Below are 25,471 nucleotides of genomic sequence, written 5' to 3'. Positions count from 1 at the left end.
ATATGGCATCTTATAAAGCATCCTACATGGGAATGCATTAGCAACTGTTCAGATTACAGAATATAGCAGCGGCATGGGCCTGAAGCCCCCATCACAGTTGCATACTTTGAAATAGTTGTATGGTTCTTATTGCGATTCCTCATGGCCAATTCACAACAGAAGAAAACTTGCTTTAGCTTCACAAAGATGCTTGAATCTGGGAATTTGCTAATGAAGAAATAAATATCTCTCGTTGCTTCTTTCCAGCCCGTTACATGCAGACAATTTGCCAGTTCGGAAGTAAAGCCTCAGATTTTTGATAAACAACTTGTAAAACAACGAATGCTTGAGACACTGGGAATTTATATTAGATTTCAGGAGGGCAACTATTTATTTTTATTTTATTTTATTGTATCCTATACAGATGCATGAGACAAAGATTCTTCATTTTTTGTGCTATAGGATAAGCCGAGTGTAAATGACATTTCCATATTTTGCAGTTTTTCGTTAATTACGTATTCCCCTCCCTCCACTTTAGGGGAATGAGGGGAGGGAGAATTTGTCCACACCCGTTCTCCGACACCTGAAAAACTAAGAGTGAAAACAGCTGCGGGGATAATGAGCAGAATGCCGAGATTCCACAGCTCTCAATAGGGATATGGAGCAGCTCCGATATTAGGGCTATGGACACATACTCAGATGATGTAGCCCTTCATTGACCAATTGACTCACTATATAGCTCATGTTTCGGACTTGGAAGGCTTGGTGGAGGTTATCCCATACGTGATCCCAACATCAGATAATGAGATTAGACATGCTTTATTAAAGTAGGAGTCCAGGGATTTGTGCTCATAAAGTGCAGCATAGGCTAATATGATGATTCTTGTGTATGCCTTGCATATATTTATTTTTAGCTTATGTGGCATGCATCAGTTGTTTGCCAAATTGATTCATATTTCCCTACTGATTTGGTTCCCTAATGCTGCCAACATTTCCCATGATGCCATTGCTGAGAGCGAAAGATAGAGCGAAAGAAAGAGACAGAAAGAGAGAGGGTGGAGCTTTATCACTGCACTTATCCCACTCCGGTGGGAAAAAAAAGTGTTTTCAAAGTAACTGGTGCCAAAAAGTTAGACAAGTTTGTATCAGCTGCTGTATGCTCCAGAGGAAGTTGTGTAGTTCTTTCCAGTCTGACCACAGTGCTCTCTGCCGACACCTCTGTCCATGTCTGGAACTGTCCAGAGTAGGGGAGGTTTGCAGTGGAAATGTTCTCATTCTTTGGACAGTTACTGACACAGACAGATGTGGCAGCAAGAGAGCACTGTGGCCAGACTGGAAAGAACTACACAACTTCCTTTGGAGCAAACAGCAGCTGATAAATACTGGAAGACTTAAGATTTTTAAATAGAAGTAATTTAAAAATCTGTATAACTTTGTGGCACCAGTTGATTTGAATTTTTTTGCCACCATAGTACCCCTTTAAATGCGGTAACAGCTTCTGTGTTTTCCAAGTGCAGTCCTCGAGTAACCCCAACAGGTCATAATATTTGAGGATATCTTATATAGAGAACGCTTGTGGTGATGCCTGATGTACTGACCATAATTGTATTAAATGTAAAAGAACTAAGAAAATCCTAAACAGAACATCCATTAGCATCCAGACATTGTAGTGCCTGTCGTGGGGTCCCAATCAGATGTATAGTGCCCAATGCCACTACCTACTTAACTTGGCCAGATAAATGATGGAGTAATTGAAATTCAAAGCATGAAGCCTTTTCTTTATATTAGAAAATTGCGCTGATAAGTCTGGGAATATGGAGATGCTTCCCCCTGTTTATAGTCAGATTGGTCGGATTGTAATGAGAATTATTATTATTATTATTATTATTATTTATATAGCTTGGTCCCAGGGCACTTTACATTTACAAATGCAGGTACTGTGAACATGACCCAGAGTAACTCGCAGACTGGTAAAGAGGGAGAGAGGGCACTTCCCATAAGGACTTGCTTATAATCTACAGGGGAAGGAAACAGTAAGCGAGGGAGACATCTGATCATCTGTGAGCAGTAAGGGAGGCAGCCATTGATAGTACAGCATAGTGGCACCAGGGTTACAGGCTTTCTTAAATAGATGGGTCTTCACTTCAGGTTTCTTTTGAAGGTCTTGATGGTGGGAGAGAGCAAGTTCCAGTAAATGGGGGAAGCATGTGAGAAGTCTTGGAGACGATTGTGTGAGGTACGGACGAGGGGAGAGCACATGCGGAGGTCTGGAGAGGAACGGAGATTATTTGTGGGCAAAGGTTGTGGATGGCCTTAAAATCGGAATAGTGTAGTGCTGGGCGGTATACCGGTATGAACCGGATACCGTTTTTTTTCTCTCCCACGGTATGGATTTTTGCCCATACCGCTATATCGGTCGGGCCCCTCCCCCACCCTCCGAGTCAATAAAAAAAAATTAAACTTACCCATAATGCGCACAGACGTCACTGCGCAGTGGCGTCTATGCAGCGTTACTAGGCCGGAGCCTGCCCTGAGTGGAGAAGAGGACCCCCGGAGAAGGACAGCCTGGACCGGTTCACCCTCCACCGGGAATGCCGCCGGACATTACAGGAAGGATGGATGGCCCGGCTCACCCTCCCCGGACGGTCCCTGCAGCAACTGGGAAGGGGAGTCAGGGTTCTGGGATGGACAGGGGTCTGTATAATATACTATACCTACAATAGGCCCTCCAGCTGTTGAGGCCCTCCAGCTGTTGCAAAACTACAACTCCCAGCATGCCTGGACAGCAAACGGCTGTCCGGGCATGCTGGGAGTAGTAGTTTTGCAACAGCTGGAGGCACCCCTAGTTGGGAAACACTGACCTATACTATACACTACTATATAGTCCAACATGCTGGGAGTTGTAGTTTTGCAACAGCTGGAGGCTGTAGGGTTGTTTGTTACATCTATTTAAAAGGGTACTCCACTGCCCCAGTGTTCAGATCATTTAGTTCCAAAAGCCCATTTAGTTCCGCTACGCCACCTCAATGCAAGTCTCCATGTAAAAAAAGATAAATACCGTGAAATACCGTGATACTCATTTTTGGTCATATCGCCCAGCACTAGAATAATGTCTCTGTCCTTAAATGACAGAATATTAATCAGCAAGACAAAAAGAAAAAAGGACACGTGCCCCTAGTGTAATACTTCAAAACTTTGGGGTAAGGGAAGGGATTGGTATTCCACTTAGCAGATGGTGTTGCGCTATGGGCACAACACCTGGATGAGCTCGAGTGAGGATGCAGTGTGCTGAATGCAGCCTGGATCCTCCGATATCAGCGTGGCTGGACGGCTTGCAGAGATATCAGGAACAGGAAAGGGAAATATGATCCTCAATAGGCGCAATAAACAGCAGTGAAGGAGAATTCAATGGTCATCCATCATTCATATAAAGATATTTATTGAGCACACAATGGCAACGCGTTTCTTGCCCGGATCGGGCACTTCCTCAGGCAAATGTGCATGTCTCTGATGCACATTAATTAATCAGAACCCCCAGAGGAAGCTTCCTAGTAAGCAGAGTCCTTTAAAGGAACATCCGAGAGATAGGACACAGAGGCATCCTGAGGCCGATCTGGCACGGCGATGTCATGTTGTTTCTGTGGGATAGCTTTGCTAACTGCCGTTGCAACCTTTCCCAATGCTGACTTGCTTCTTGAGTGAAAAGGATAAGAACCCTGTGGATTCCAATAGGTATGGCCTCCTGGTAGAATAAATTATAGAATAAGATAGCTGGAGGAGGGCTATGTTGCATTTTTTTTTTCCCAGTGGAGCATTGCATGGCCTATAAGGCACCAAATGCCAGTTAAGCACTCTCCTTAAAGGGGTACTCTGCCCCTAGACATCTTATCCCCTATCTAAAGGGTAGAGGATAAGATGTCTGATTGCGGGGGTCCTGCCGCTGGGACCCCCATGATCTCAGCTGCGGCACCCCAGACATCCAGTGCATGGAGCGAACTTCGCTCTGTGCCGGATGACTGGTGATGCGGGGCAGAGGCTCATGACGTCACGGCCACACCTCGCTCGTGGCGTCACGGCCATGCCCTTTCAATGTAAGTCTATGGGAGGGGGCATGACAGCCGTCACGCCCCCTCCTATAGACTTGCATTGAGGGGGTGCTTGTGGCATCATTACCGGGGCGCGGCCATGACATCACGAGCGTCCAGCGCTGCACCCGACGCTGTAAACAAATGCCAGGTGCAGCAGGGAGATCACAGAGGACCCCAGCCGTGGGACCCCTGCGATCAGACATCTTATCCCTCATGCACTGGATAGGGGTAAGATGTCTAGGGGCGGAATACCCCTTTAAGTAGAAATGTCACTCCTTTAGTTCAAGTTTTATTCCTGGGACAAGACCATGAGAACCCCAATGTACTGACTATTAAGTTTTTACAGTGTATCCATATACAATTCACTCTTCAAGAGCTCATCATGGTGTTGACTTAAAGTGAATTACTTTCTGAGGACAATAGTCCTTATTCTTCAGGACAATGTTGTAGGATTTAAACCACTGATAACAAATAGTCATATCATGTAGAGTTATGAAGAATCACAATCTCAGCTTTGCTACATCTAACCACTCGGCTCTTTTTACAGTCTGGATTTTGATGTCTCCACGCTATGTAATCATTGCACTTGATCAGCATTCTCTGTGTCTCCTTTTTATTTCTTCTTAATACTTTGTTATAAGATTGATGGCTACATCCCCCACCTTGTAATCTCAATGGTTTTCTTCAGAATGAAATATTCAATTACCACTTGTCTCTCCTCTCCGGTATTATGTTGTTCTGAAGTATTTCAGTCTCCACATTTTCAAAGCTAAACATTTCGCCCTGACACACAAGACATGAAGTAATGTCACACAATGCAAAGTTTCCTAACAACCTCTTTGTAGCGGTAGCCCATATGATGCATTGTGTTCCGCACTTTTCTCTCAATTGCTTAGACAATCGCTGAACCGTCTTCGAATATTTTAGCTGTCACTAAACAGTTGCCTGGTACTGTGTGGGTGGCGTGCCGCTGTGTTAAATGAAGTTGATGTTGTTTGTAAGAGGGTTTATAAATAGTGGAATTCATTTCGTGTTTGTATTGGCTTGTGTGCATTCACTGAGAAGCTGAGGTGAAGCACATTATGAATACACAACCTGGTTCTTTGTCGGCTGTTCTTGAACTGCACCCTTCAGCATTGTATGACAGCCGCCCTGTAAAGTCTAATGGCTACAGAAAATGAATCTGTAAAATATAAATCTTCTGTAGAAAATCCCAGTAATAGATATAACAGATAAGGCTGGGTGCACATTGCTATGAGGACTCATGCTCAAAGCACAACCTCTCAATTGTATGAAGCAGGTATACAATGTCCATAGACTTCTGTTGGTATTTGCTGCACCTATGGATGCTTCTACATTCAAAGGTATATAGAAGTACTTGACAATAACTAAATCATTCAGTGTACTATAATGTCAGATGTTATGTTTCTTCCAGTGAAGAATATCACTGTAATATGGTACCATAAAGATGGCCCTAAGTATGGTGCCCCTTTAGGCTACGATTACATATGCCTGGTTTCCGGCATACATAATCCCAGCCTAAATCTTAACGCTACTGATGCCACAACTGATAACAACATGCATCAGTTGTTATCAGTTAAGTAACATCTGGCGTCCAGTGTTTCTGAACTCCGGACAGGGGAACGCAGCAATTTCCATTCCTTTGTCCGTTGCCGCTCCAGCGAGTCCAATCACCCGGTGTCCAAACTGAGATGCCGGAGAAATATGAACTGTTCCATTAGGCTCCTTTCACACTATGAGCATTCATCCGTTATTAACCATCCGTTTTCTGTGTAAAAACGGATGTATAATAATGGAAAAAATAATGGGTGCTAACGGCTGAATAAATATTCATCCATTAATACCCGTTATAACATCCCTCATGTATGGCTGTTTTAACGCCTCTGCTTACAGACTCCCACAGTCGGGACTACTACTAGTCCCATCATGGAACATACTTCTATCCATGATGGGAGTAATAGTTCAACGGCTGCAGGAGTCTGTCTGTAGTGTTTGTACTACTACCCCATCATGACTCTGTTCCATGATGGGGGTTGTAGTACAAGGGCTGAGGGATTGATCGCACCGGGTCTCACTTCTGAGACCTGATGCGATTAGAAGTTATTAAACAGGGTAAAGCCATGCCGGTTAGCTCAGGGAGCTGTTCGGGATCATCGCGGTGAAACCGCGGCATCCCGAACAGCTTACATGACAGTCGGAGGGTCCCTACCTGCCTCCATGCTGTCTGATCGCCGAATGACTACTCAGTGCCTGAGATCCAGGCATGAGCAGTCAAGCGGCAGAATCATCGATCAGTGTAAAAGATCAGTGTGTGCAGTGTTATAGGTCCCTAAGAGAGCTATAACATTGCAAAAGAAAAAGTGAAAAAGAAAGAAAGTGAATAAAGATCATTTAACCCCTTCCTTAATAAAAGTTTGAATCACCCCCCTTTTCCTATAAAAAAAAAAAACTGTGTAAATAAAAATTAAAATAAACATATGTGGTATCGCCGCGTGCAGAAATGTCCGAATTACAAAAATCTATCATTAATTAAACCGCACGATCAATGGCGTATGCGCAAAAAAATTCCAAAGTCCAAAATAGTGCATTTTTGGTCACTTTTTATATCATGAAAAAATAATCAATAAGTCCTGTCACTGCAAAAATGGTACTGCTAAAAACTTCAGATCACGGCGCAAAGAATGAGCCCTGATTCCGCCCCATACACTGAAAAATAAAAAAGTTATAGGGGTCAGAATATGACAATTTTAAACGTATACATTTTCCTGCATGTAGTTATGATTTTTTCCAGAAGTGCGACAAAATCAAATCTATATAAGTAGGATATCATTTTAATCGTATGGACATACAGAATAAAAGGAAGGTGTCATTTTTACCGAAAAATGTACTGTGAAGAAACGGAAGCCCCCAAAAGTTACAAAATGGCGTTTTTGTTTTTTTCAATTTTGTCTCACAATGATTTTTTTTTCCATTTCACTGTAGATTTTTGGATAAAATGACTGAGGCCATTACAAAGTAGAATTGGTGGCACAAAAAATAAGCCATCATATGGATTTTTAGGTGCAACATTTAAAGAGTTAGGATTTTTTAAAGGTAAGGAGGAAAAAACTAAAATGCAAAAACGGAAAAACCCCGGGTCCTTAAGGGATTAAACCAAATATGAATCAGTAAGACTATTATTAAAATGTTACCTTATAATCTATATCAGTGTCCTCCAAACTGTGGCCCTCTATACATATATGGCACCAATGAAAAATCTGCAATAGGAAATCTGCAACAGGACCCCATGTGGCAATTATAATACTGGTTTCCTATGGGGCAGATGGGCTTTGGGGCCCTTCTTAGGCTTCAGGGCCCCAATGTAACTGCACCCCCTATAGCTATGCCCCTGCCCCTAGATGTTGCAAAACTACAACTACAAAATTCCCTCATATTGGACGTTTATCATAATACAAAATACATAAGTACAAGATACAGATACTATAGCTTTCATGGTGTTACGCTGGCATGCCATAGGTTTAATGAAACTGGTTTTTTTTTTATATAAGAAAAAAAAAAAGTTCTCTTTTAATATAAAAAATGTTGATAGATATCATTCATGCTCATAAGAGAAGATCTTTTCAGAGATGGAGTTCAGCTGTAATAAATGTAGTCATTGTTTTATCTTATAATTCTTTGGTTATTGCATAAAACACGACTCCGCATAGCAATTTTTTTATTTCCTTTTTATTTATAATACGTGAATGTCAATACATGAGACACAGCTATGAATTGCTTAAAACTTTACATTATGTGCTTTTTTGATTGTTTATATGTTTTATGCAAAACCCTTTTTTTTTTTTTTTTTTTAATAAAGTGTCTCCTCGATAATATACAAATAGTGCTAAAATAACAGAGCACTAGATGCACTTATTCTTTGAGATTATAGTTGCAAATGTGGGCATTTATTTCTTTTATGTCCTTTATGTGTGGGTTTCCTCTGGTTACCCCAGTTTCCTTTTTATAATGAAACACCCCAAAAACAAGAGGGTAGGTTATTTGGCTTCCTGTTAAGGCTGCTGCTTGCACAGTTTATATGTCTGAGGCAGAAAGGATGTTTTGAGCCTCAGTGAGGACATGAACTTATATAAATGAATACAAAAGGGCTATATTTATACAAAATAAATTAGAATTTTCCTGGCAATTTAAAGAAAATCTGTCACCAGGTTCTAATGACTAATGAAACAGCAAGATCGCTGTAAGGACAGATTCTGAATATGTAACTATTTTCTGAGTACTCAGTAGAGGTCAATGGTTCTATTGACCCAGGCACTAAAGCATTTAAAGAGGTGTTCAAGAGCATAACCTTTAATTTGAAGATAAAAATCTGTACTCACCTGCTGCCGATCCCACATCAGTGCTGTTCTGGGGGTGTTGGCCTCAATTTTGGTGCTTCCTCTTCTCCATCGCAACACAAGGAAAGGCCACACCAGCCAGTCGTTGGTCGCAGCAGTGATCCACCTCAGAAAGTGGTTGGTTGAGTGGCATTTCCTTCAAGACGGAATTGAGAAGAGGAGGCGCTGACAGTGGGGACTGACACCAACGAAACGGCACAGGCAGGGGGAACAGCGACAGTGCTGTTTTTTTTTTGTGAATCTACCAACCTGGGCAATTTTAAATGTAACATTTATCTTCCAGGGTGCCCCTGGAAATTGTGAAGAAGTTCAAATAAGATCACACATCCCACAATTTGCTAAATGTGTGCTTAGCTACTGTAGGCCTCTGTTCATCATAAATTTGTGAATCATATAGATCATATTGGCAAGTGTGAGTTTGGATAACATTGAGGTCCACCCTTATTATGCCTATGAATATTTATCAACCAGGGTAGAAAAAAACAGAGCAGATTGGGAAGGGACTATATTAGCATAAATTGTATGAACACTTTGCAGAATCATTGCCCGTCTGATAATGGAGTTATAGATAATCTAAATTGTCTTTTTCCTTAAACTGTAATCTCTCCTGAGATAAGCAGCACCAAAGGAGTCCGACAGTAAGTCATAAACCTCTTGTCTTTATAGAGTTAACATGGCTGAGTCCATCCAACAATAGCAAATTATTTGGAAAATTGGCCATTGTAGTGCTCGTTGTGTCTTTTTATGTGCTGCTCTACGTCTACTTTTTGGAAAGGTTTCTTCTGGCATGTTTTACGAGTATGATTGATCTGTTTGTCCTTTGCTTCCGTGTCAATGGAGAAAACCATAGAAAGAACATTCAATGTCAGACCATATTATCAAAGAGGACTCACCATAGTGATTCACACATTTGTACAAGATTGATTTCATGCTCCCTCGAAATGCACTGAGTCATGTACTTTCACGAATCGCCCTTGCCCGGATCGGGAGGATGACTGACAGCATAATTAAGTTTTCTTAATTTAAGCATCTATCACCATGCTCCATCTCTTCTCCAAAGATATTTATAAAGCCTATGTCACCAACCTACCATAGCTTAATGTCAGAAAACACCCAAGACACTATAAACCCTATACACAGGTTCTTCAGTTTCATCTTTTCTGACTGCACCAAAGACAAGTCTCCCAAATAATTGGATCTTGGGAAAATCTTGTGAAAAACGCCATCAAACTTCCTTGCCTGGTTTGCATTTTCTTGCATACTAAGTATGCTTCATATTCTTTTTTTCACCCTCTACCAAGCTGTGCTTTCAGTAAGGTGTTAATTTATGGTTATCAGACGCATGTGGCAGCTTAATCTCATCACTAGCAAAGCTGTCGGCTCTTTGAATATTTGTAATTACAATTTCAAACACTTAATGCAAAGAATCAAATCAATGTCATAGCAGAACGCCAGGGGTAGGGAACGAAGAGTTGTGACCTCCGAGATAGAGCCAAATACTTTGTGCTACTCCCGAGAAATAAAGTTATTGGCTAGTGATGAAACTGTTAAACGTAAGAGTGGCGGTTATGGCGGACATTGTATATCACTGGATATGAGGGTCTGAATCACATGATTAAACAGATTGAGTTATTTACATATAGCAGTTGTTGGAAGTATGCATGTTTTATTAATATTGCCATAAACATAATGTTTATATTGCACCTATTAATTTTTAAGAGCTTTTCAATTAAACTTGGGAAGACTCCATATAACATCACCTGGCAAGCAATAATGTCTTCTTCCACACTATAAAAATCAGACTTTACTGAGGAGATATGGCAAATGGGCTTTATGTTATTTAAAGTCATTTGAGAAATTAAACATTGGAATATATTCACACTTCTATTAAAGGGGTACTCCCCTGGAAAAAAAAAAATGTTATCAACTGGTGCCAGAAAGTAAAACAGATTTGTAAATAACTTCTATTAAAAAATCTTAATCCTTCCTGTACTTATCAGCTGTTGTATGCTCCAGAGTAAGTTCTTTTCTTTGTGAATTCCCTTTCTGTCTGACCACAGTGCCCTCTAATAACACCTCTGTCCCTTAGGAACTGTCCAGAGTACAAGCAAATCCCGATAGCAAACATCTCCTGCTCCGGACAGTTCCTAAAATAGACAGAGTTGTCAGCAGAGAGCACTGTGGTCAGACTGAAAAGAAATTCAAAAAGAAAAGAACTTCCTCTGGAGCATGCAACACCTGATAAGTACAGGAAGGATTAAGATTTTTGAATAGAAGTAATTTACAAATCTGTTTAACTTTCTGGCACCAGTTGATTAAAAAAAATGTTTCCCAGTGGAGTACCCCTTTGAGGCCTAATGCAAATGTTGTGGCTTATACATAGAGCATGTATATAGACTCATATACAGTCCCTGTAGGTATGCGATATAGGACTGCAGGCACTCATTGTTTTAATGCAACATATTGCTACATGCACTCCTCTCCAAAATTTTGCAGTGGTCCTTCCATATAGGTAGAGTTTGTAGCGTGGAGGACTGCAGGGTATCGGGCGCTGTGCTCGGGGATAGTGGAAGTCCAAATACAATGCAAAAATTCCAGCATCAGCGTCTTTAATGCTAATAAAGGTTTATTTGTAATAAAGCATATTACATATAAACCTTTATTAGCATTGAAGACGCTGATGCCGGGATTTTTGGCTTTCCATATAGGTAGACTGTCTACATCCGTAAATTCTAGATTTTTTTTTTCTGTTGTATATACTATAATGGCTGTTGTCAGTATTAGAGATAAGCACATCTACAGTAAAAGTTCCTGATCCTGAATCAAATAAATTGGCCATCAATTTATTTAGTCTTTTTGAAAGTCATTCCACTTTCCAAGTGCTCATACTCATTGCAGAAGTTTATAAAGACACAATTTAGAGTCTTCCAGATACTTCTCCGGGGAATTAAATCATTTGGAAAATGGAAACAACTTAACATGACTAAATAAATTGATGACCAATATTTTAGATTTGGGTTTGGTGGATCTTCCTGTAGATTAATTTAACTCTAGTCAGAGATTATGGGTTGCGGACACTTTCTAGGCCTACCTCAACCATTTGAAAAATTTTAAAATATAGAGTTGCACCAACAATACCTCTACATGACTCATGATGTGTTTTTTTTTACATTGTGGGCATATACCTTAGCCACGAGTGGTATAATAAACAAATGTACCCAATGTGCCTCCAATCTTACATTTTATGTGCCGATTTTAAACCAGAATCCAAATTTATCCTCATCCACAGGATAACTAGTTAAGGGAACAGAGGGCCTCAACATATTTGACAGCCCCACAGTGAATAAATGTTAGTTTGGGGGATAATTGTTCTCCATTTTCAAGATTGGTGGGGTTCCCAGTTGTCGGACCCCTATGATCGGCGAGTTCTCTAGATTCAGTATACATTTGAATCTTGGGATGATCCCTTTTAAGAAGCTGCTTATAGTATGTGTAGACTTCTGTGCTAAAAGAATATATACCAATTCAAATTACTAATATTCCATTCTTACTTCTAACGCCTGTCACTACTACTTATTGTAATATATGGATACAACACAATCATGTGTTCAGATCAAAGTAAGTATCTTTTTGATCCAATGTAAAGTCATTTAAGGTGGTATTCTCATTACTAGGAAATACACTCACTTCATGATTGGTTGAGGTTCATCCTCTGAGACTCCGTTGATGTAGAGAACACAGCAGTCGTTGTATCCCATTCCCAATTTTTTCCTTGAACAACAGTCCCTGGCCACACAAGTGTGTATGCAACTGCAGCAAGGCCCCATTCCCTTGAATCTGACTGGATGCGATATTGTGCCTAGCCGGGTGATCAGGAGCACCGCACCACTGTGCAGGAAAACCGTTCTACATTCCATTTATTCTCCCAATCAGTAGGGTCCCCTAAAGTCAGGTGCCCATCAGTCATGCCCCCTCCCATAGACTTGCATTGAAGGGGCATGACAGTGATGTCATGAGGGTGGTACAGGGGGCGTGGCCTACCCCGCAGTGCGAAAACCGTCTTCGGAACATTTACTTTTGATGGCTGGCTAGTGGAGTACTCATTCAACCTGTTAAGGACCAAGGGCGTACCTGTACGCCCAGAGTCCGCTCCTGTTCTATCACACGGGGCCATGGCATCCCAAACAACTGTGACACAGCAGGAGGGTCCCTTACCTTGCCTCCTGGTGTCCGTTCGCCGAATGACTGCTCAGTGCCTGAGATCCAGGCATGAGCAGTAAATAATCATTGATCAATGGTTTCCTATGAGAAACCATTGATCAATGTAAAAGATCAGTGTGTGCAGTGTTATAGCCCCCTATGGGAGCTATAACACTGCAAAGAAAAAAGTGAAAAAAAAGTGAATAAAGATCATTTAACCCCTTCCCTAATAAAAGTTTGAATCACCCCCCTTTTCCCATTTAAAAAAATAAACTGTAAATAAAAATACAAATAAACATATCTGGTATTGCCACATGCGTACATGTATGAATTATAAAAATATATTGTTAATTAAACCGCACGGTCAATGGCGTACGCGCAAAAAATAGCATATTTTTGGTCACTTTTTATAGCTGAAAAATTGAATAAAAAGCAATCAAAAAGTCCAATCAATACAAAAATAGTACCACTAAAACCTTCAGATCACAGCGCAAAAAGTGAGCCCTCATACTGCCCCATACACGGAAAAATAATAAAGTTATAGGGGTCAGAAGATGACAATTTAAACGTATACATTTTCCTGCATGTAGTTATGATTTTTTTCAGAAATACAACAAAATCAAACCTATAAATGTAGGGTATCATTTTAATTGTATGAACCTATAGAATAAAGGGAAGGTGTCATTTTTACCAAAAAAATGTACGGTGTGGAATCAGAAGCCCCCAAAAGTTACAAAATTGCGTTTTCTTTTTCAATTTTGTCTAACAATGATTTTTTTTCCATTTTGCCGTAGATTTTTGGGTAAAATCACCGATGTCACTGCAAAGTAGAATTGGTGGCGCCAAAAGTAAGCCATTATATGGATTTTTAGGTGCAAAATTGAAAGAGTTATGATTTTTTAAAGGTAAGGAGGAAAAAATGAAAGTGCAAAAGCGGAAAAACCCCTGGTCCTTAAGGGGTTAAACCAATAAAATAAAAAAAATAGCAAAACTTTACTTATAGCTCCTCCATTGCCCTTCCTTGGGCATAGCATGTGGTGGCTCAGGGCAGAGGAAAGCAAGAAACAAGATGCTTCCCAGATTGTTCAAGTGACAGTTTTACTATTTGTGCAATATTATCGTTACTGTACATAAGTGGAGAAAAACCTAACATTGTATAATATACACAGGCCAAAGGGAACATTTCAAATAATATTTTCAATTCCAAGTATTATATAATAAAACTTCATATGACTCCTAAAGATTCCAGGGTGGAGTTCATTCCAGCGCCATAATAAAGTGTTCTTGGTCTATAATTTGCACCTATCAATCCGTCCAGGAATAGTGTCTTGGGAATTGGACGCACCTACATCAGTTTCTTTATATAACCTAATAACAAAATAACTTGTCTTATTTTTCAGGATCTGGGAAGAAAAATAAGCAAAAACACTTAATTGTGCTCAGAATTCCCATTTTTACAGCAGGGTTTTGTACTAGTGTAAAGACGTGTGGGTCCTATGGAGTCTTTGCGGTGAATTAAATAGACACATTTGCATAAGACAGAAATGTGAGACTGATCTGGAGGAAAGTTTTTCACACTTTTGCTTACATCTTGTGGATTTTGGCAGGTGCCTCCGGCTATGAAAATTCAGAAGTTATGTCATTTTATGACACATTTCTTGTGTTTTAATTATCACTATGAAGGATTTGGCAAGGTTTTAATTATTTGTGCTCTCCCAACAAAACGCTTGGTTTTTGTGGTTTCTTCCCCTTTATCCTTTGGGATTTATTTATTTTACTTATTATTATTTATAGCAAATTATAAAGGACCAACATCGCCGCCGGCAAGGCAAACAGTAATAACTACATGCAGCACATTTAAGGTAGTTACTTCAGTAAAGCATTTAACCCTTTAAAGCATCTGAGTACTTCGGTCCTTAGTAACCTTATTTTTTTGTGTGGCCCTAACCCCTAAAGGATCCATGGTGTATATGTTCATCATGGTGCACTGGTACTTAGCACACCATGACGTACATTTACAACATGAACATAATACAGTGACCCCTCGACCTACGATGGCCCCTACATACGATAATTTCAACATGCGATGGCCTCTCAGAGGCCATCGTATGTTGAAGGCAGCATCAACATACAATGCTTTTTTATGTCGGGGCCCTCGCATAAACAGCTATCCGGCTTCAGCTGCCGCCGGATAGCCGTTTATGGTGCCCCGTGAGCTCCGGTGATGGTCACTTACCTGTCCTCGTGGCTCCGGCGCGTCCTCTTCGGGATCCCCTGCATCGTTGGCGCTCTCCATCGACGTCATAATCTCGCTGCGCACGCCGTCCCGTCATCCAATAGGAGCGGCGTGCGTAGCAACGTGATGGCGGCGACGGAGCAAGCGGATGCCGGGGAAGCAGAGGCCTTGCCGGACCGTCGGGGACACCTCGGGGACGTGGCGACAGCGATGGAGGGCGACATCCCGGGCAGCGGTGATGAGCGGTGACGGTCTGGAGCGGTGGGGACAGGTGAGAACAACTTTCTATAACAGTGGTCTACAACCTGCGGACCTCCAGATGTTGCAAAACTACAACACCCAGCATGCCCGGACAGCCAACGCGGTTTTGCAACATCTGGAGGTCCACAGGTTGTAGACCACTGTCCTATACTTTACATTGCACGGATCCCTCAACATTCGATGGTTTCAACAAACGATGGTCCATTTGGAACGGATTACCATCGTATGTATGTATCAGTATACAGTACAGTAACAGAAAGCATGTTAAGATGTGTGTTGTTTTATTCAAATAGACCTACAGAATAAAGATTACATGTCTGTTTGACCATAAAGAGCACTTCACAAAAATGCCCCCCACCAACCTGTAGGGTTCACGCAGTGTGAATTAGGGTTGTTTGAACAGGGGGGATTGTGGCAGCTAAATATGCTTTTGTTTTTAGTTTTAAAGCACCCTAACTGAATTTCCAGAACTGGAATACTCCTTTAAAGGAGTACTCCGGGGGAAATTATTATTATTTTTTTTTTTTCAAATCAACCAATGACAAAAAGTTAAACAGATTTGTAAATTAAAGGGCAAGGAGAAGATGTGATATTCGGCACTGCTCCTACTGGCTAGACTGGATTGTACGGCGGGCGTGTGACTAGGACAAACCAATAGAGATGTGGTGGTGCTCTGACGTAGTAGCAAAGTTCAAATCTTCAATACAGTAGAGAATAGAATAACATCGGCACTCACCGGTCTTCTCTTTAAAAAGGCTTCTTTATTAATACATACTCACAACATGAAATGCAGTAAGGGAGAGGGACCCGTGCAGGGGGGGTAAGTAGTAGGCAAACTACTTACCCCCCCTGCACGGGTCCCTCTCCCTTACTGCATTTCATGTTGTGAGCATGTATTAATAAAGAAGCCTTTTTAAAGAGAAGACCGGTGAGTGCCGATGTTATTCTATTCTCTACTGTATTGAAGATTTGTAAATTACTTCTATATAAAAATCTTAATCCTTCTAGTACTTATCAGCTGCTGTATGCTCTAGAGGAAGTTTGAATAATTATTTTCAGTCTGACCACAGTGCTCTCTGCTGACACCTTTGTCTGTGTCAGGAACTGTCCATAGCAAGAGAAGTTTGCTATGGGGATTTGCTTGTACTCTGGACCGTTCCTGACATGGTCAGAGGTGTCAGCAGAGAGCACCTCTATAGCATACAGCAGCTGATACGTACTCAAAGGATAAAGATTTTTACATAGAAGTAATTTACAAAGAGTACCAGTTTAAGTGACCCCAGGGTACAAGCTCTAAGAGAGAGGCTCTCACTATGACAGAATCAGTATGAAGGCAAAGAAATATTACATTTTTCATGCAGTTCCCACTGGAAATTGATGCTTCCCCCACAGTCTTGATGCTATTATAAAAATAAAATGGATAGTTATTTTTTTTGTACTTCCTTTATAAGGTTTCTCAAGGACCTATATTATGGTTCAAATTTGTTTCCATCCCATTTGCAACTACTCTATCTCTAATCTCAGACACATCATGTCTTAGTGTTGAAATAGACTCTAAGACCTTCCCCAACTGTACGGAGATAGCGGTATTTCAGCTATTAACCATCTTTAGATATTATACACAGAGGATTCAGGAATAGATTTTATCCCCAGCAACAGATTGTGCGGATACTAATGTTCCTTTATCTTGTAGATCACCTGGGGGATTATTTTCTGCATACAAAGTCATGGAGCTTGACTCCAATAATGATGGGCTTTTGTGCTTAAATCAGAGGCGATAGAAAGTCTGTTCCATCCGCTCACTGTTTCGGCTTTGTCATCTCCCTTTTCCCCATGATTAATATTACACTCTACGAAATGTTTTAGGTGTTCGCTGCATCACTGCTCACTTTTTCCTACCACTTGTGGTGAGTTGTACACCTTAGGCCACATATCTTGGTGCAGGAGGTAGAGAATATAATAATTTCCACATATGGAAAAAAATATATTTGTTTTTTTTTAATAAACTTAGAGATAGCCTATAGATAATCTCTTATAGAAAGCATACAGTATATTTATAGATTAACATTTGTACATACTAACCATGAAAGTGATATATTATGACCACAGCCTTTACCTCTTTCCCCTCTGCGTTATTGAAAATAGATCCTCCCTAGTTTATTTTTTTTCTCTTAATTTTTTTTTCTTTTTCATTAAGTAAGTCATGTATACAAAAACATATTCAAAACAACAATTGACAGTAAAATATATTTTGTTTCCCCCTAGCCCACCCCATTCCTCCCACTGTGTATGGCAGAAAAAAACTAAAAATAGTGCCCCTGTTTACTTTAGCTGGTTCCACTGCTCACTGGTCCTTAAATGCGAAAACCGAGCCTTCTCATAAAGTTGTATTAAGGGGCTCTCCACATTCACAGTTCTTTGTGGAGGTAGTTCGCTGCAGAGCGATGTGCTGCTGCAATATCTATGGATGCATTGGCCGGTGTAAAGTTAGCCTAGACAGTCTAAGAATTTGCCAAATTAATCATAATGGTTCAGGCTGTTGGATACGTTTCCTTTTCTTAGACTGTCTAATCTACGTTTAGACCAACTATCAGATGAAATGACACCAAGAACTTAGTTGCAGAATTCTAGTGCCTTTTTGAAGCATTGTGTAGCATTTTTTTTAAAGTGTCTAAACTACAGTGTTGTTCCATTTTTGTCAAATGCCTAAAACTCATAATTAATGTGGTGCAAATCATGCAAGACAATTTTTGGTGCCAATTATGCCAGAATTCTGATATATTTGCAGAAGGAAATGTGTCCCAATATGTATAGCACCACTCAGAATCATGGAGATGTTGAGGGCTTGCACAGAAGTCGTTCACCTGCTCACCCATATGTCTCAAGATATTCACATCTTACGCATTTATGGCATATTAAAGAAGTACTCGGGGATATAAAAACTTATACCCTTTCCTAAAGATAGGGGATAAGTGTCATTTTGCGGAAAGTCAGACCGCTGGGACCCTCTGCGATCTCCCACCCAGGGCCCTGGGTCTTAGGGGTGCTTAGTGCAGTGGTTGCCATGCTCCATTTAGAAGGGAAACTGGGACCCAGTACAGGAGATTTGACACTTATTGTCTATCCTTAGGATAGGGGATACTTTTTTACATCCTGGAGTACTCCTTTTAGGGTGCCATCACATCTGTCAGTACTGAGCAAAATCCAAAATTGCATTAGTGCGACCCAGACTCCCAATTGAAAGGGATCAGTTTGTCCCAGAACTTCTACGGCACCAGAGGGAAACTGAGCTAGGTCACCGAACATATGTGTTGACACCCTATCAGGATATTTTATAAATGCCGAATAGGACCCTCAGCTAACAGAAGGATAAAGGGCCCTGACATACTGGTTTCACAAATATGTCGTAAATAAGTAAGATGAGTAGAACCCTTTAAGCATAAATAGTAGTTAAAATAAAACATGTTGTATGTCTTCTTTTTATCCCATACTTCATACAGAATTTCTTGCTGTTCCATTTTGTGCCAGTCTGCTTTCATATCCCGGCTCTTTCCCTTATCCCCAACCCACAAATGCTCTGCGAAGGAGCACATAATTTACAGCCTATATTTACCACTTGCTCCAGCTTTTATTTTTAATGCGTGCATTAGCTAAAATGAATCCCTTCTGAGGATGTACTTTAAAGAAATCCACCAACTTATCCCCGTATATTCCTCTCGATTACATTTATTAGCTACGAATATTAAACAGCTGGCAAGATATCACTGTATACAAATAAGACGTCTGGGACTTGGAAAGCTGCCATCTTGAACAAAGCCAGCTGCTAGTGTTTCCATCTCTATTCAGCGCCGCAGCATTTTGTAACTTTCAAATACTTTTCACCACTGTGAATAGAAGACAATAGACGGAATCTAGTGGAAACTTGTACTTTTGTGACAACATTTCTTATTTGCAGGGGTATTTTTTTGTAAGCAGGAATAAGAATGGCCCTTGTGTTTGGACTGTGTTACAAATCCTTTGAGGATGGATATTAAGGCTTATTAAGTTTTAAAGGAAATGCTTTGTTTAGAAAACCCCTCTTACCCTTATTATTCCATTGTAAGTTAATTGAGGGGGCTTCATTATCATTAAGGACCTTAAAGACCATTTTCTTTTTTTTGTGGAGGACCAACTATATGCCTGTATAAAACACAGCCTATTGAGTTTAAAGAGCATCATGTAATACCTCATTTTACCCGTGGGAGTGCTATAGGTAAATTAAAGATTGGCTTCCCGGTTACAGTGAATCATATGATCAGCAACATTTTAAAGGAACTTCTAATAAAAAAAGAAAAAAGTAATAAACAGACAGTCAGTTATAGGAAATAAATTAAGACTGGAGTTAAATAAAAAGCAGATCAAAAAAGAAAATCTTTAGCACATACTGTTGATCGCACGACATAAAATTTTAAATGCAGTGATAATATGTTATGATGCTATAGTATGATTGACATTGTGTTAATTCACATGCCAAAAAATGCATAAAAATTAAGGAGGTTCAAATAAAAATGAGGGTCCTTGGAACTGTGCTTGTTTCCATTGAGCATAACACAGTGGTCTCCAAACTGTAGACCTTCAGCTACAAAACTAAAGCTTCCTCCATATCCGGAAACAACATGCTGGGAGTTGTAGTTTTACACCATCTGGCGGCCACAGTTTGAAGAATACTGCTTTAACAGTTGATAAGATTTTTTTTTTTTTTTAGAACATTGATATTTTAGTTTAGTTGTGAAGAATAATTTTATGCCCGCTTTACTGAACAAAACTAAAAATTGCATAAATAATGATTTAAAAACATAGCATTAGATTCTCATTTGCTGGATATATTATAAGCACTGTGATTATTCAGAGACAGAATGTAGTTAATATAATTGCAGTCTTATGGTCTTATGGGAGACAACTGATAACACATGATAATGTTACGGCACATTATACTCACGCTGCGGACACAAGTTGTTTTAGCTTGTAGCAAGTAATTTACACAATTCTCATATGTGGTCCCTATATAAACCTGCTATAGATTACAATCAAAATCCAACCAATACAAAAACAACACAGAAATTGTAACATGCATTATTATTATATAGATTATTACAACAACAACAACAACAACAATAATAATACTAATAATAATTGTATTGTTGCTATTATTATTATTATCACTACTTGACCTAAACTTGCAAAATCCAACCAATACAAAGACATCACAGAAATTGTAAGATACATTATTATTATTATTATTATTATTATTTTGTTGTCCAGACTACTTGACCTAAACTTGCATTAAATAGCATTATATCATACATCACATAGTTTCTCATGATGAAAGAAGCCTACATGTCACATCAACATTAGTCACCAAGCTCATGGGGACCTGGTACTGTGGTCTCCGAAACCATATTGTATTTTTTTTTTTTTACTTTTTGACAAGGTCAAACCTAATGATTAATCATGGTAACCGAAAAGAATGGTATGTCTCAATGGGACTTTGTGTCCTAATGTAACAGAGAAGGCATTCCTACACAGGAAGTTACCACTGAGAAAGTTTCCCCTTTTGGTGCAGCATTTCACATTTTTTTTAAAGAAAATGTAATATCTGAATAATTTATTTTAATTACACATACATTGGTTACTGTTTAGTGGGGCACTGATACAGTTAAACTTTAGTATAGTCTATAGGAAAGGTTGTGTTCCACCTTTTTTAATTTTGGTATGGGTTAGTGACTATCGATAATATACACAGATCATCCGTAAGATAAATTAGAGTTTAAATCAGAAAAAATCGGCAAGAACAAGAATCTAAGTAGCCACCATAAGGTGATTTTAGTACATACCTGGCAGACAGTAATGGACATGCTAAGGAAGGATCTGCGCTTGTCTTGGGGCTAAATGGCTATGTTGTGAGGTTACCATAATAGTGTGGCTAGCTTTTTGTGAACTGGTATTTCCTGTTTGACTTTTCTTTTTTTGACTACAAATCCCACAATTCCATTTTCCTCCCTTCCACACATTAGCCACCCCATCCATTGAAACATAAATGAGCTGCATCCATTCAAAAGACCTGTGGTTTTCAATAAGGGTGCCTACAGCTGTTGCATTAGTTCAGATTGATCTCTCTCCCACCAAGCGATCACTCCACCCATTGAAGTAGACAGGCTCCCTGTCATCAGCTGACTAGTGAGTCAGGTCTTGGCCAGTCAGGTCTCGGCCGCATTGCAACCAGGGAAACATCTGAGACAACAGTAATTTTGTATGCTGTTAAAAATAAATATTGGGGTGAAAATCACATAAGAATTGTGGGAAAACCGTCACACACTACACTTACTTTAAAATCCCTGTAGTATAGTCAAATAAAAAATTCCTGAAATACCCCTTTAACAATTGCCACATTTCAATGACTAGTCTAGTGGATCAGAGCATCTCCAAATTGTCAAGTCTTATGGGGTGTTCCTGGTATAAAGTGGATAGTATCTACCAAGAGAGGCCCAAGATAGGACAATGGTCATGTGAGCATGAGAACTGGACAATAAAGGAATGAAAGAAAGTGGTCACTCATCCTTAAACCTGAGTGCTATAAGGTGACAGTACTACCCATTAAGACATTTTGCAGCCCAACAAATAAGCTCTGTGCTTATTATACAGTCCTGAAGCTTCAAAGATGTGGCCACAAAAACTATTGCACTTGCATTTTTGCCAACTACAGCTGAAAATGTGTTTATAAGAAAAAAAATAAGACACCAAATTTTAGGTCTGTTTTTTTTTGTTTTTTTGGTTCCCACATATTTGCAAATAACAGCAAGAAATCGACACGTATAATAAATGATATGCCCAAAATTGACATAGTATGAACCCAGCCCTTTGTGAGCATAGCCTTAGACTGGAAATAAAATATGTGGATATTTTCTGAAGCATTAATCTACCATATCCAAAATAATAACCTACATTTATACAGCTCTCACATATTCAGAAGTATTTTCTTTCTCTATTTATTGACATGTTTATTTTTCTTGCTTTTTATTATTTTTCAGTGGGAAGAAATCAGTGGAGTCGATGAACATTACACTCCCATAAGAACCTATCAGGTCTGCAATGTTATGGACCACAATCAAAACAACTGGCTAAGAACAAACTGGATTCCCCGCAACGCAGCTCAAAAGATTTACGTTGAGCTAAAGTTCACATTACGAGACTGCAACAGCATCCCACTTGTCCTGGGAACATGTAAAGAAACATTTAACCTTTATTACCTGGAGTCAGATGAGGATCATGGGGTCAAGTTTCGGGAGCATCAGTTTACAAAGATCGACACAATTGCAGCTGACGAAAGCTTCACCCAGATGGACCTTGGAGATCGAATTCTGAAACTGAACACTGAGGTTCGGGAAGTGGGGCCTATCAGTAAGAAAGGATTTTATCTGGCATTTCAGGATGTTGGTGCCTGCGTTGCCTTAGTATCTGTGCGGGTATATTTCAAAAAGTGTCCTTTCACTGTGAAGAATTTAGCCATGTTTCCAGACACTGTACCTATGGACTCCCATTCTCTGGTGGAGGTGAGAGGTTCTTGTGTCAACCATTCCAAAGAAGAAGATCCACCCAAAATGTACTGCAGCACTGAAGGAGAATGGCTGGTACCCATCGGGAAGTGTCTTTGCAACCCTGGCTATGAAGAGAGAGGTTTTACTTGTCAAGGTAATAATAAGTCACTTTATACAGTCTGTAAAATGTTCTACGCCCATTGGCTGGAGACAGAACACTTTCTGTTAACCATCAATATTTTTACCATTTTGTAGAATGATGAGCTAGTCAAGCATGGCTGTCAGGTCCTTGTATTAGTGATTGAAGTTTTATGCCCAGGGCTAGTCTTGTCTTATAACGTCTGTTATCATTTGCCACCTTTCTTGCAATGCTTTTAATACTGCTACAACTTGTGCTGCACTTGGCTTCGCCATGGCACTTGGAGGTTCTACCAACATTCAGCTTCATGTTGGGTTGATGTGCTTTGTTCATTGGGGCTTATTTTTTATTTCAGTTCAGCATTGATTCCATTGATCTTGGTTCAACAAAAGCATTTAAAATTAATCAAAGTGCAACAATGTTTTCAGATCTAATAAAACCCATCTGTGCAAGACCACCAAACTATACAAGCTCCACCGTAAAGCACACCAAAGAAAGACATAGACAAGTGGGGTGTTCACTTCAAGACCAAGACAGCTTGTGATCCACAGTAGACTTTTTAACATAGCAACTTTTCCTTCATGCCAATGGTCTCCAAACTGTGCAAAACTACAATTCCCAGATATGCCGGTAGTTATACTTTTACAACAGCTGGAGGTCCAAAGTTTGAAGGTCTTTGTTTTATGCAAGGCTGATCCTATATGCTAAACTTCTAACCACCTAAAATCACATTTCTTCTTGATGTTTCTAATGTTATGATATTGTTGACATTAAAGGGGTATTCTGGCCTTATACATCTTATCCTTTGTCAAAAGGATAGGCGCTGATGTCCCTCATGCCCCTTCCCATAAACATGAATAGAGGGGGTGTGGCGTGATGTCACAAGGGGGCATCTTTGTCTCAGAGGCAGCACCCGGGACAGAATGCCAGGGGCTGCACCAAGATTGAGGGGGTCCCATCGATGGGATCACTACGATCATACATCTTATCCCCTATCCTTTGGATAGGGGATAAGATGTATTAGGCTAGAATACCCCTTAATGTTAAATGTGTCAGATAATTATCTTTCTTTCTGTTAAGTCTGATTTTACTATCATTTTTGATGTCAGTCGTAGGTAATTTTGCATACGAAGAGTTTCTCTGAGTTAGTTAGGGAGGGTCATAGGTGGAGAGTGGTTGGGTTTGAAATGTCTGGCAAATGTCAAGAGGAATCATTTTTGCACTACCTTTTTATATTGTTTTGCCTTCAAGTAGGTGCATCCTTAATGTGATTTTTAGGTTTTATTTAGTCATTGTTCTGATATATACCAATAATGCCCCATTAATCCAGAGATATGGGGAGAGATTTATTTACACCAGCCTACACCAGCCTAAATAAAAATAATGTTAGAAAATATCTGCAACAAAGACAAAGATTGTTAAAGGGGTATTCCAGTGGCCAGCGTTCACAAGTAAATGTTCCAAATGCTGTTTTCCCACTGTGGGGGTCGGCCACACCCCTTGTGACATCATGGTCATGACCCCTCAATGCAAGTCTATGGGAGGGGGTGTTACTGCCCCTCCCATTGACTTGCATTTAGGGGGCATGGCCATGATGTCATGAGGGGTGTGGCCAACCTTCGCAGCACAAAAACAGTGGAGTACCCCTTTAAGCATTGTACTTGATAATCTCCATCCAACTCATAGGATATGTTCACTCTATAGAATCACGACCCAGAGATATTATGGGAGGGGATTCCATCTGGCCACTGCTGAAATCCTTCGTTGCTAGGATTGTGCGGACCTGTGCTGTCACCAGTACAGACCAAACAGTATTCCACAGGTCCAGAATCCTGAATTTTTGCAGCTGGAAATTCCATAGTGTGAATGGGTCAATTGTAAACCCATTCACACCAATTTTAAATTCATGCAGTGGAATCACCAAGCTGAATTCCTGAGCAGATTTTCACACGCATATTCTGTAAAGGTAAATGAAATGGCGGCGTATATGTCTGACTGCCGCTCCATTTGTTTTCATGATCGGTTGTAGTGCCATTGATTGAGCCCCCGCTGATCAGATACTCATCACCTAAGCTTGCAATGAGTGTCCATCATGGAAGGCCCTTTAAATCTGGGAACTTTTATTTATCCACATCATATTTGTTTATTTTTTATTGTGCTTTTATAGACCTCTATATTGTGCATTACTGTAGTAACACATTATGACAAGACATGAATCAGACAAATTAAACTCCTTTCACAAAAGAAGCTAGTTGTCAGCTTTGCACAGCCAACAATAGATGGATATAAAACCATAATAATAGTAATAATAATAGTCTTTGTTGAATGAAGCCAAAGTCAGAGGTTTCATTTCTACTCTGCAAAAACGTGAAAGATTTAGAATAATTTAAAAAGTGTTTCAGTTCATAGCTTCCTAGTTAGAGTGAGACCGGCCAGGCTAAATAACATAAAAAGACACAACACGTCTTAGCAATGTATAAAACCTTTGTTTGAAATGGCGCATATTTTTACATTATATGTATTTAAAACAGTTTAAAACGTCTGTTACCACCAGTAAAAACTTTTAAGTTTTTTGTTTG

The 25,471-nt window shown here is 39.9% G+C and overlaps 1 protein-coding gene across 2 annotated transcripts in view; it reads left to right on the top strand.

Moving 5' to 3' along the window:
- EPHA3 (EPH receptor A3) overlaps window positions 1–25,471 on the top strand; it is a 434,619-nt gene that overhangs the window by 126,776 nt on the left and 282,372 nt on the right. For both annotated transcript variants that reach the window (XM_056559344.1, XM_056559343.1), the window contains exon 3: window positions 22,247–22,907. In XM_056559344.1, the coding sequence (XP_056415319.1) occupies window positions 22,247–22,907 (661 nt within the window). The remainder of the gene's footprint in view (window positions 1–22,246; window positions 22,908–25,471) is intronic.

The sequence above is a fragment of the Hyla sarda genome, chromosome 2 (genome assembly GCF_029499605.1).
Source record: "Hyla sarda isolate aHylSar1 chromosome 2, aHylSar1.hap1, whole genome shotgun sequence".
Lineage (NCBI taxonomy): Eukaryota > Metazoa > Chordata > Amphibia > Anura > Hylidae > Hyla > Hyla sarda.
Note: the sequence above shows the minus strand (reverse complement) of the source record. Positions and strands in the feature narration are given on the sequence as shown.